A 13,911-nucleotide genomic window follows, 5' to 3' on the forward strand; every position below is an offset into this window, starting at 1 on the left:
ATACTCAGTTATCTCAGTGCAAAAGGTGGGAATAGATGAAGACAGTGAGAAATACATTGGAAAACACCAATCAGGAATAAGGATTGAGAGGTGTCAAAGACTTTTAAAATAGACAAAAGATTCGTGTTTCTACATCATTAATGACTTCAAGAAAATAAATGGAAGGTGGAAGATATGATGAACACAAAACATCACAAAACATGAAACTGAATATACATTTTAAACAGACAAGAAATGACTCATTATTGATGTGGTAGTTATTCTTCATTCTGCTGTGTAGGTACAATCAGGCCACCTACTTCAAGAAAATAAAAATGGTACAGAACTAGAAGTATGAAAATAAATGTGCAATTAAAACAGTTGCATTACTAAACAGACAACTTATTGATGATGAAAATAGGACAGGGGTAAAATAAAAAACATATAATTTTGCTCTTCAGTTTTGGGGTTTTTTTTTTTTGCTTTTTGGAAGGGGGAAGGCAGGGCAATTGGGGTTAAGTGACTTGCCCAAGGCCACATGGCTAGTAAATATTAAGTGTTTGAGGCCAGATTTGAACTCAGGTCCTCCTGACTTCATGGCCAGTGTTCTATTCACTGTGCCACCTAGCTGCCTTGGCTCTTCAGTTTTACTGATGTAAATCAATGACCATAACAATGACCAAAACAATGACCATAACATAGCACAGTAGATAGCATGTTGGACCTAGAGTCAGGAAGACCTGAGTTCTAATGCTACCTCAGACAACTTATTGGCTGTATGACCCCCAGCAAATTACTTAACCTATCTGTGCTTCAGTTTCCTCATCTGTAAAAATAGGGATAGCACCTATCACACGGCACTGTTGTGAGGATCAAATGTTTGAACATGTGTAAGGCATTTGGCAAATCCTGAAGCACTAAACAAATGCTAGCTATTATTATTATTATGACTAGTACTACCAAAAAAATCCCAAAAAGCATCATATTCAGCAACTGCCAAGTGAAGAGATGCAGCAGCCAATAAGAACAATAAACACAAACATTAATAAAGAACAGTGAGAAGGATGACAAAAGATTAAGGGCTGGATCATCTCACTAAACTGAAAGAAGCAGTGGCAAAACTGGTTCAAAGAAATCTCGACAAGAGATTCAAGTAAGCCAAATCGTCCTGAGAGCATTAAAGATGACAATGGAATGAGGGCAACAAATAAAGGAAAAAATGGACATTTATATGAAGATTTTTATAACCAAGGTTTTTCATCATCAAGGACAGCAGATCTCCCATGCTTTAACCATTAACATCGTGGATACATTTATAGAAGAGGTAGAGATGGCACTAAAGAGAACATTGTCAAAGCAGCCAGGCTAGACCAAGAATGTACAGAAGAGACCTATGCTGGGTACAACACAATTGTATGGGCATAAAAAGGACTCGATGTATGACAAAAAAAGGTAACTGTGATCATGTCCAAAGTATCAAACTCTATATAAAAATGTGATGACCACACTCTATACATACCATCAATGGCATTCTCAGGAAGATTGATGAGAAACAGGCATGCTTTCACATAGGATATTACCCAGTGGATGATATCCCTACCAGTACACAACTGACTGAAAAATTTAGAAAGCACAAGAGCTTGTTGTTCACTGATTTTTTAAAAACAAAACAACACCACAATTTTTATGAAGGAAGGCAAAACACCACTTTACAGGCTCCATACCAACAAAAACACAGCTGTGGCATAATCAATGAAGAGCTGGGCTCGAGACCAATAAGATCTTGGTTCAAGTCCCACTTCTAACTAACACTGATTGGGGGTGTCAATGAAATCACAGGTCTAATCTCTATCCCATACCTAAAAAGGCATAACAACAGAGATAACCTGGATTAATAACTGCTAATATCAAATGAGGCATAAAACATAGAGATTTTTGCTTGCCAAACGTGTTCGCTTCTGTTCTAGAGAAGAAGTCCAGCGCTAAATTCAAGTTGAGGAGTGATTCTCTATAGACAGTTAGATCCTCCATATGTTCTTGTTTGGGAATGACATGGTGCTGGTTACATTAAGTTCTGGAACACTGCAGAGCCTCCTGGAAGACACCCATAAGCACTCAAGAGAGTTTGGCCTAATCATCCAAACAGGAAAAACCCAATGAATTAAAAGTGCTTCTGTATATACGTATTAACTATGCAATTCACCAATCAATCAACAAATATTTATTATGTACTAGGCAATGCTATGTGGTGACCAATTGTTTTCAGTTGTGTCAGACTCTTTGTGACAATGGTACACAAAAATAAAAATGAAGCAAACCTTGCCTCTAAGAGCTTACATTCTATCAGGGGAACAGAATACATACAAAATAAATACGAGATAATTTTTGGGGAGAGGATACTAGTTATTGGGGGATCTTGAAAGACTTAATGTATAAGACAGCACTCAAGCCGAGTTTTGAAGGAAACAATGGACTCCTAAAAAGGTGGGAGTGAAAAGGGAGTCATTCCTAGCATGAAGGACAAGCAGGGCAATGTCACAGAGACGGAAAATGAAGTATTGTGTGTGAGGAACAGCAAAATTACAGGTTTGGCTCGACCAAAGAGTGTGGGTAGAGGGCTTTAAAGAGTAAACAGAAGAGTTAGTATGTGATCCTAAAGGCAATAGGAAGCCACTGGAGTTAACTGAAGGGAAGAATGATATAGTCAAGCTTGTACTTTTAAGAAAATTATTTCAGTAGCTCTATGGATTACATAAAATGAGTGGGAAAATGGAGAGATTTGAGGCAAAGGCTAATTAAGAGGCTACTGCAATTATCCAGGCAAGGATAGCGGTCATGAGTAAAGAGAAGGGGAGAGATATGAGAAGTGTGATGGAAATAGAAATTATAAGACCTGGCAACTGACTAATGTGAGATGAGAGTAAGGAGTCAAGGATAATGCTAGAGTTACAAACAACCTGCAAATAGACTGGAAGGATAGTGGTACCCTATATATAGATAAGGAAGTATGAAAGCAGAATAAGGTGGATTTTATAGGTGAAATTAATAATATTAATAATATTATTATTTTATTTATATTATATTATATTTACATAAATATAAATAAATATAAAATATTTCATAGATATATTTCTATTGTATATTGTTTATAGAAAAATAATAATTTTATAGGTGAAATTAATATTTCAAACCCAATGATATATCTGTCCTATATGTTTAATAGACAGCTGAAGATGCCCTGCCTGAACTTCAAATGAAAGACAAGGGGGAAACATACATACAGATATATATATATATATATGTGTGTGTGTGTGTGTATAGATATATAAATATCTATATACACACACACACATATATGTGGGGGGATGTGGGTGTGGGTATAGAGAGAAAGGTATGTATGTTTACACACTAGACAGACAAGTGGACAGATAGATATGGAGTATAAAGAGAATTAAACTCATGGGAGGTGATACAGTCACAGAGAAAGAGGGAAGAAAGTAGAAAAAGAAGAGGCCACAACAGATCCTTGGGGTATACCCACAGTTACAGAGTATGATAAGGATCATGAACCAGTAAAGGAAACTAAAAAAGAACAATCAGATAGCCAGGAGGCTTGACAACAGTTATAAGTGTTAAAGAGAGGTCAAGAAGGCTAAGGGCTGAGAAATGGCCATCCTGTTTGGCAGGCAATTCAGAAATAAGTGGTAATTGTTGGAAGGAATAATTTGAGTTGAGAGATGAAGTCAGAAAATCAATATTGTAAGGCTATAAATTACATATTATGTGTGCACATATACATGTATGTGTATATACAGATATATAGGTACACATGTATGTACACATATATGTAGACTATGTGTATATGTGTGTATTTATGGGATAGACACAACACATGGACGATGAGTTGTGCTCAAAACGGGAAGAGGAAGAGAGTGTGTTGGATTGCTTTGGGAAATTATAAAACTCCTTTAATGATCCCAAACTCCATCTAGAATGAAAGGTCATATAGAAATAAAAAAATTCTAATGGTGGTGTAGTATGGATGCAAGTCATAGAACACTAAAGTCTCTGAAAAATTAAAACAGTATCACTTAAGAAGGCAATGGAGGGTAAAAGTAGGCTACAATACATAAAAAACAGAATACAATGTCATAAGAGATGTCATCAATGACAAATAAGGATGTCATCAGAGAAATGCATGATTGAAAAACATAGGCTAGTCATAACAAGAACAAGAGGTAAGCACTGGAAAGCCCATGTGCTCCACTAATAGCCTCAAAATGTCATGAGAATCAAGGAGTACTACCAGAATACTAGTTATACTCCCATTATGGGACCTTATGGGAGGACACAAACGAGTCATACACAATAACTAGTCATGAGTGGACTGTGATCGGCATTGCTTGGTTGCAACCATATGGATGAAATCACAGATCCACTGAAGGAGCTGAATAGCAGCCAAAAGTTGATATTTGTGCCTGAATAACCCAACTATAGCTATAAAATAGAGAAATGAAGAGAAACAGTGTCGCACAGCAGAAGGAATGTAAGAATAGGAGAGAAAAGAATCAGGTTTTAGTCCTTAACCTTTCAGACAGCTAAATGACTTTGAGCAAATCATCTCACCTCTCTGAGTCTCAATTATTTATTAAAATTAAAGAGTTGCATGAAATTCTCTCTACAACATCCATTCCAACTCCAAAATTTCAGGATTCTCTAATTTGATTTATACAAGTTGATATTCTAATTCTCCATTAATAGCTGAGCTCAAAGTACTCTAGTATAATAAAGAAGAAAAACTTTCTGTGAAGGAAATAAAAAGTAAATGGAGAAAATCCTACCCAAATTCAAAGACACAAAAGATAATACCAATATATGCAGAATTTTTTTCTTATTGTAGGCTGCATACTATAAGTTTATTAATAAAAGGTTTTTTCCACTACCCTCTTTCTCCTTGCTGAACTGAACCAGCAATTCCTACTCCAGAAGACTGACAGATGTGATAGCTGGGCTTGTACTACCGTTATCCCCAGGAGCTCTCTTTGGACCGACATTTTCCATATGCCGTTGAGCATCCCTATGCTACAGCTGGAACAAGACTAGCATCCATATGAGACTAAGAACTGGAGTGAGGGCTTTTCAGCCCTTTGAGTGCTTCACTTATAATACTTGAAAATATTCAAAACATAAAATATACTGGGGAAAGATATTTAAAAGTATAATCTAAGTTCTTGAAAAAATAAATTTAGAATATACCATATTGAAAATGTGTAACATAAAAAAAATTCCCTTGGTCCTGAAATCAAATCGTCAATCTTGTCAAAATGTCCAAAGATTAGAGAACTCTATACATTAAAGACATGTACATGAAAGGGTAAAGGAAATACAGTCTTAGTTGTTCATCCTTAAGACGGAGCCATCCACCATCTGAATTTCACTAGCTTCAAAGAGTTATACAATTTGGTTATATATTTACTATATTTTATAAATCCTAAGTGAAAGCCATAAATAATGATTATCATGTAATTATAAGTTCTAAATGTCATTCTAACACTAAAACAGTATTTTAAAATCACTCTGGGGGGGCGGCCAGGTGGCTCAGCGAGTAAGAGCACCGGCTCCAGTGTCGGGATGACCTGGATCAAATCCGGGCTCAGATACTCAGCACCACACCCAGAAATAACTGGCCGTGTAACCTTGAGCAAGTTACTTAACCCCGATTGCTTAAAATAAATAAATAAATAAAGTCACTCTGAGTAACAATCTCAATTTGTTACATTTACAAAATGAGACCTTGCTCTACTGCCAATGTCTTTCTTATTCATGTTCTCACCTCTCTCTTTAGTTTTTCTTTCCTCAGTTCTATCTGTTTTTGTCGCTCTTTCTGTCGAGGTGAAAGACAGTAAGTTGAGTTTATTGGTGATATGTTTGCAGATTGTACTCTTCGGCTAGATTTTCCACTCCCTTTGCTTTTTCGTGTGTTAACTGCTGAGCTCGGACGGTATTTGGGATTGGGTGGAGGTTGGGGAAAATAAACCAGTGGTTCGCCTGTGGATGTGTGAGCAATAACATGTGACTTTACTAGAAGGTCTTCTTTTTTAATCCCAATCATCCCATTGGTAGTTGAGTTGGAAGATCGAGGTGATAACTGCTGACTTTCAATCTCAGTAATGTTAACATTAATGGGGGGCAAAAAGCCCTGACTCTCAATGTCTTGTAAACTCATAAGCTCAAATTTCCCATCTCTCTCCACTAGTATCTTTCCATCCTTATAGTCTTCACTACTGCCATTAGTCAGTGAAAGGAGTACACTCTCTGGTCTGAGGTCACCAGAAATACGTAGCTGTGACAATTTCCCAGACACATCTCTCTCATTTTCATAATCATTTCTGTAACTTTCCATATCTTCCAGTGGGGGCACTTCCAGATCTACTAACTTGTCCTTGAATTTAAGTTTTCTTTCTCTCTTTTCATTGACAGGCTCTTGAGTCTCCAGAATCTTGTTGGCTGTTATAATCTTTTCCATAATGTATCGCTTTACTTCCTCATCTTCATCCTCATCAAGATCCTTTTGGCTTTCCATCTTGCTCTCCTGGAATGAGTTTTCACTGTCTGAATCAGATACAGGATCCAAAGGTTGAATACTAGGTACAGAGATGAAGTTATTTCGCCTCGGTGACATCTCGTCCTTTGATACTTTGTCATGGTCAGGAAGCTGTTTTGTATCCTCTCCTCCTTTATTGTCCTCATTAGGTTCTTGGTTAATAACTTCTTCCTTTTCACTAGACATCTAAAAAGAAAGATTTTTTTTTTCAGTCAGACGATTCAGAATTGAGGTTCCCCAAATCAAATGTAAATTTATTCACTTGTATGATTCAACCCAGCAAGAAATTTTTATACAATTTTCTACTGGAGGAAGTGTTTTGACTTTTTTGACATTTTAGATGTGACACTATTGACAATTTAGATGTGACACTCTATGGTGTATAATTACATAATAAAATATCTTGTAATAAACATTACATATACATATATATGAAAAACTCTTTTAAGATTTTTACTGAATTTTACTTTGGAATTATAAAAGGTTTCACTTAAAGACTGCATTAATATGCTTTCATACATATATATGCATATTATACATATATGTATGTATTTGTTCTGCTGAATAAAGGGGCTAACTGTATAGTTGTCATTTTTACTTGGGAATTTCCTGTTTGTATATTTCTTTCCATTTACAGGTTAAATAAATACAGATTTAAAAAATATTTCCTCCACATGATTCTCCCCTTCAAAATAAAAAGGAAATCTTAAAAAATAATTAAAATTTAACCTCCATGAATACAAAACTTTTTAATTTTTCCCTTTTGTTCCCAGACCTAAGACAGTATAGGGCATGTAGTAGGTGCTTAATGAGAATAGATTTTAATTGAAACCTATGGAGGAAGAGCAAATGCTAAGTGAACTGTGCTCACCAGTGCATTTCTGAGTCAAGTATTTGATTACTTCTATAGTCATCTTCTCTCTGAGTGTTTGAAGTTCACACTGACTACATATTCCCTATTCCATCATCTTCAAATAATCAGAGCTGTTCTCTATAGTTCCCCTCCCCCTAAATCCATTCCCCTTTTAGGTAACTTCCACACATGGTTCCTATCTTTCTTCTCCGCTTTTCTATGTTGATTATCCATGAGGCTCCTTGGTCTCAAGAGTTCTTTCCTCTTTAGACTCTATCTAAAATCCACATTATATATAAACCACTGGCTTAATCTCATGATCACAGAGTATTTCTTGTCTCCAACCACACCTCCTTATATGTAATTTCTTCCACCACCACCCCCAATACTCAGCAAATGTACAGTCTGTCCTTAATAGGACATGTCAATATTTAACTCTGCCTTCCCTCCCCTTCACATATATATATATACATATATATATATAATTATTTTTCTCCTATACACATTTAGCATCCTAGCCAACACAATTAACTACTTCAAATTGCCTATCCTCTAGACTTCCCTTATTTTCCAAAATGTCAGCCCTTCTAGTCCCCAACATTAAATCTCCCCTACAATCTGCTTTCTTAACTCCTGCAACCTGGCTACACAGATCTTTCAAAGAAAAGATCATAATTAAATAAACCTGGAACACTATTTTTGATACCATCCCATTAATATCTGGTCCCTAGCTTTATAATCCTTATTTGTCCTTCACTACCATTTCTCCAGAAGCTACTTCAGACCTCCTACAGTCCCTAGTCCCATCAATCACTTTATTTCACTGAGATCAAGAGCATTTGGCATGGAGTCCACTCCCCTCTTCATCTCAATATATCCCTTTTCCCCCACTGGTCTCACAGGAAACAATGTTCTCTGAAGCTAACTCCCTTCATCTCTGCTTGAATATAATCCCTCTTCACATTCCAAAAAATCCTTCAATCCTGATGCTCTGCTTTGCTTTGCTAACATCTTCAGCCTTTCTTTCCACTGGCTCTTTCTTTTGTAATCACTATATAGACTATTCTCCTAGATCTGCTTTTCACTCCACATCATTATTAGTTCATACAAGTCTTACCATTTTTCTCTGAATATTATTTCTTATTTCACAGTGATATTTCATTGCATTCATATGGCAGAATTTATTAAGCTATTCTCAATCAATGGGTAGCAAATTTGTGGTCAGTTTTTGGCTACCACGATGTTCTTATTAAAATATATATATACATACACACATATATACACATATATGTGTGTGTGAATATATTATGTATATATATATACATACATCTACATATCTATATCCTTTACTTGTCTTTAATTCTCACCTCCCTCATAAGTACATTCCCAGTAATGAGATTGCTTGCGAAGACAGACATGAACTTTTCGCATGTAAACTTGTCCAAAATAATTCATAATCTTCCCCTCAAAAACATCTCTCTTCTAAAAGTCCACATTTTTGTTATGTGTACCACCATCCCTGAAGTCACTCAGGTTTACAATCTAGGAGTCATCTTTAACTCCTCACATTTGTGAATAGACATGTGACTTTTCTCAGATCATTCTACATTACTTCCCAGAACTGGACCAATTCACAGTCCACCAATGGTTTATTAATGTACCTGTCTTGACAAAGCTTTGACAACTTTGACTATTGCCAATTTTTATCATCTTTGAAAATTTGCCATGTCTAAGATGAGAAACTGAAGTTTTTTATTTGCATTTCTTTTATTACTAGTGATTTGGAATAATCTTTCATATGTAATCTTTTGTCATTTTTCATCAAATTCATTTGAGCCACCTTTTTTTGACAACTATTAGGGAATGATTATTGGTCTTACATATTTCATTATTGTATATTGGAGTTCAGACTTGTATTTGAGATATCTGATGTAAAGATTTTCCCCTAATAAAAATCTCCCTTCTTATCATAGCTACATTGAATTTGTCCATGTAAAAGCTTTAAAATTTTATGTTGTTGAAATGCCTGTTTAACCTTTATGACCACATCTGTTCCTTATTTGGTTAAGAATTCTCCTCCTAGGAGGACCAGTATGTACAAAAATATTTATAGCAGCTCTTTTTGTGGTGGCAAAGAATTGGAAATCAAGGGGATGTCCATCAATTGGTGAATGGCTAAACAAGTTGTGGTATATGAATGGAATGGAATACTATTGTGCTATAAGAAATGAGGAGTAGACGGACTTCATAATAACCTGAAGAGATTTATATAAACTGATTCTGAGTGAAGACAGAAGAACCAGGAGAACTTTGTACACAATTACAGACACATTGTATGTGTGACTACTACCTTTGATAGACTGGGCTCCTCTGAGCAATAAAAGGTTAGAAGACAACTACAAAAGACTCAAGATGGAAAGGTATTTCCACATCCAGAGAAAGAACTACAGAGTCTGAATGCAGATTGAAGCAAACTCCTTGCTCTCTCAGTTTTGCGTTTTGTTTTTTGTTCCTTCTTTCTCATTGTTCACTCCATTGGTTATAACCCTTCTTTACAACTTAACTAACGTTTAATGTGAAGGTATTTGTAGAACCTACATGCCATGGCAGAGGGGGGAGGAAAGGAAAGGTGAGAAAATTTGGAACTCAAGGGATTGTGGAACTGAATGTTGTAAATTAAAAATAAATAAATATTTAAAAAAGAATTCTCCTCCTGGTCATAGTTGTAAAAGGTACCTCTCTCCTCCACCATTCTAGTTTAAATTTTTAAAGAGGTGACCTTTTATAATTAGGTCCCCAGTTCTTTTGGAAATTTGCTATAGCATATTGCAGAATCTGTGATCCAAATCTATTTTCTGCTAAACACCTTTCCAGTTTTCTGAGTAGTTCCTGTCAAATAGAGAGTCTATCTCCCAACAGATTATTGTTGATTACCTGAACATTAAAGCTACTGTTTCAGATTCTTACTTATCCAAACTGTTGCACTTATCTACCTTACTATTTTTGAACCAAACGTTGTTAGGTTTTTGGTATGATTATTCTTTCATCATGCAGTTTTATATCTGGAAATGTTATCCCTACTATTTTTTTCATTATTTCTCTTAACATCCTAGGTTTTTTTTTCCTTCCAAATGGTTTGTTATTACTTTGTCTAGTAGGAAAAGTAACTCCTTAGTAGTTTGACTGGTATAGGCACTTTGGGGGCCCTTTTCTCTTTTCTACATCTCTCTCCCTCTTTGTTACATCTTCAATTTCCATTGGTTCAATAATCATTTCTAAGAATATAGCTCCCAAATCCATATTATCTAAGCCCCGAGCTCTCTCCTGAGTTCCAATACTACATAACCAACTCCCTACTGCACATTTTTAACTGGATGTACCATTGGCATCTCAATTTCAACATGTCCAAAACAATTCATAATCTTTCCCTCAAAAAACCTCTCTTCTAAAAGCCCACATTTTTGTCATGGGTACCACCATCCTTGAAGTCACTAAAGTTTACAACCTAGGAGTCATCTTTAACTCCTCACACATACTCCTATATCCATCAATTAATTGTCAAGATTTAATTCTACCTCAACAACCTCTCAAGCATCTGTACCTTTCTCTCTATTTCTATCCACATGCTCCTAATTCAGGCTCTCAACACTCTTACCTGAACTACATTAAAAACCTAGAGAACTGGTCTCCTTGCCTCGAGTGTTCCCTTCACCTCACCATAGTTTACCCAACTACCAAAGTGATTTTCAAAAAGCAGAGGTGTGCTTGTTTTCTCTCTTGTTCAATTAACTTCAATGGCTCCCTAGTCTCTAGAATCACATATAAACTCCTGTTTGGCATACAAAGTTCTTTACAGCCTGACCCCAACCTACCTTTTCAGCACTGTTATACATACTCCCTTTTCCTATACTCTGAAGTCCAGCCACACTGCTGTTCTTGCTGGTCCTCACACATGACCCCATCCCCCAGCTCTCTGCCTTAGCTTGGTTGTCTCCCAAGTCTAAAATGCATTTCCCACCTCCCTTCTGCCTCGTTTGCTCCAGTGCTCAGTCCAAGTACTGCCTCCTGTAAGAAGCCTGTCCTGATCCCCACCTGGTACCATCTTTTCTCAGAAAACTACCTTGTTTTTATTCTATATATATTTTCTACATATTAACATACATCCATGTTGTTGCCCCAGACAGAATGTCAGCTCCTACATTTGTCTTTGCATTTCCACACCTGGCACATGTGTAGGCACTCAGTAAATAAGTGCTTGTTGACTGACTGACCATCATAAGCCAAAGAAGTCTCTCATTTTGAGGAGTGTGGTGTAGCAGGAAGAAGGATGGGCCTGGATTCCACAATGACCTGGGTGTGAATCTTGTACCACGTTCCCCACTTATAAGTGATGTGGCCGTGACTATGTAACTTAATCTCCTTAAACCTTAGTTTCCTCATCTGTAAAATGGAATTAATGACGCTCTCACTCTTGGCTTTCCTGGCTCCTCAGTCTTCCACAGAAGGCTTTTCCCAGCCCCTCTTCTCCATCCCCCCTCCCCCAACTGGTGCCTTCCCTTTGAGATTACTTACCATTATACTGTATATATCTTGAGTACGCTGTGTACTTCTTAGATTTACTTTGTTATTCGTATGTTGCATACCCCATTAGAGTGTGAACTCCTTGACTAAGGAACTGAGCTTTTGTGTTTCTTATCCCAAGCACTCAGCACAGAGGCTGGCACATAGTCCCTAACAAATGCTTGATGGCTAATTGGAAGCCATTTTATATCCGCCACCTTCTATTCTTCACTCCCAACTTCTCCTTAACCCTTCCCATCCCCTCGCCCAAATCAAGTTTGTCATCACCAGTCCCTTAGAACTGTTCTCCAAGGTTAACTCCTATTAAATACATGGATTTTTCTCCACTCACACCTTCTCTCTAAAACACCTTTCTGCTCATTGATGATGTCCAGCTGCATCACTAGTTGATTTCACAGTGATAACAGACCAGATTTTCTTTTTTTTAATAGTATCTTATTTTTTCCAATTACATGTTAAGACAAATTTTAACATTCATCTTAAAAAAATTTTGAGTTCTAAATTTTCTCCCTCCCTCCTTTTCCCCTTCCCTAAGACAGTAAGTGGGGTGGCCAGGTAGCACAGTGAGTAAGAGCACCAGCTCCAGTGTTGGGATAACCTGGGGATCAAATCCGCACTCAGATACTTAGCACCACACCCAGAAATAACTGGCTGTGTAACCTTGAGCAAGTTACTTAACCCGGATTGCTTTGAAAAAAAAAAAGACAGTAAGCAATTTGATATAGGTTATGTATGTATGTTATGTATGAAAAACGTATTAGTCATCTTGTGAAAAAAAACACCTTTGTTTGTTTATAAATTATACATGTTAATACCAGGATTTTTGCTGCATGTAATAACTTAAGCACCCACCTTTATAATAACAATTTATTTTAAAATTTACAAAGAATTCCCCGCACAACAACCCTATGAGACAGGTAGTCCAAGTATTATCCTCATTTTACAGATGAAATAACTGAGACTCAAGAGAAGTTAAATTTCTTGCCAACAATAAGAGCTTGGAATCACATACAGATATTCTGGCTCCAAGTTCAGGGCTTATGCCATTATACCAAGTCAAGTCAACAAGCATTTATTAAGCATCTATTATCATGCAGTCTTCTCATGTGGTTTCATTTTTTAGAAGGATATCATTTCATGACCTAAGTTATATCCAAATCCATGTTGTATACAAGATCCACTGTATTATAGGTTGTTTTTTTTTTTGAGAATGCAGGGCAATTGGGGCTAAGTGACTTGCCCAAGGTCATACAGCTAGTAAGTGTTAAGTATCTAAGGTCGAATTTGAACTCAGGTCCTCCTGACTCCAGGGCCGGTACTCTTATTCACTGTGCCACCTAGTTGCCCCCACATGTTTCTTTTTGACAGACAGTTAAGTTTCAATTCAATGACTTATTCAAAAACCATTTCTTTTTCAATGTGTGTAAAACATTGTGCTAGGTGCTGAGAGAAAGAAAGAAAATTAAGAAGTAGTACAGATATAGTAGCATATTTTTTAAAAAAGATTGTTGTCTATAGTAAATACCTCAATCATGCCCACATGGTTATTTTCTTCTTCGTTAATTAACCACTCAAGGTCCTTTTCAAAGTCATCTTCATATTCTCCACTTTCTACCAAATCAGCATCTTTCTTTTCATTCATTTTCTCTTCATTAAAGAATATTGCTATAAGATAGAAAAGACATGATAATATGTCTTAAAAAAATAAAAAATCTATAATTTCTAAAGGAGGTAATACTGAATATAACATATGTTGAATTTACTAAAAAACAAAAAATTAGTTAAAGTTTGTAAATCAAAGGATATTTAAGTGATGAAAGAACTTCCTGAACCCTATTCAGAATTCCTTCTGATAAACACACAAACACATGGACCTATAATTATCATGCCAAGA

The 13,911-nt window shown here is 36.3% G+C and overlaps 1 protein-coding gene across 1 annotated transcript in view; it reads right to left on the minus strand.

Moving 5' to 3' along the window:
- The window catches only part of CCDC181 (coiled-coil domain containing 181), a 32,368-nt gene extending 18,668 nt beyond the window's left edge, over nt 1-13,700 (minus strand). The window contains exons 1-2 of the mRNA XM_069094540.1: nt 13,543-13,700; nt 5,813-6,769 (exon numbers count right to left, since the gene is read on the minus strand). Coding sequence (XP_068950641.1) covers nt 5,813-6,769; nt 13,543-13,659 — 1,074 coding nt within the window. The 5' untranslated portion in view covers nt 13,660-13,700. The remainder of the gene's footprint in view (nt 1-5,812; nt 6,770-13,542) is intronic.
- Nucleotides 13,701-13,911: the final 211 nt, after the last annotated feature.

This window comes from Petaurus breviceps, unplaced genomic scaffold (genome assembly GCF_028583685.1).
Source record: "Petaurus breviceps papuanus isolate PSGF00001 unplaced genomic scaffold, PetGlider_PUasm1.0 220, whole genome shotgun sequence".
Taxonomy (NCBI): domain Eukaryota; kingdom Metazoa; phylum Chordata; class Mammalia; order Diprotodontia; family Petauridae; genus Petaurus; species Petaurus breviceps.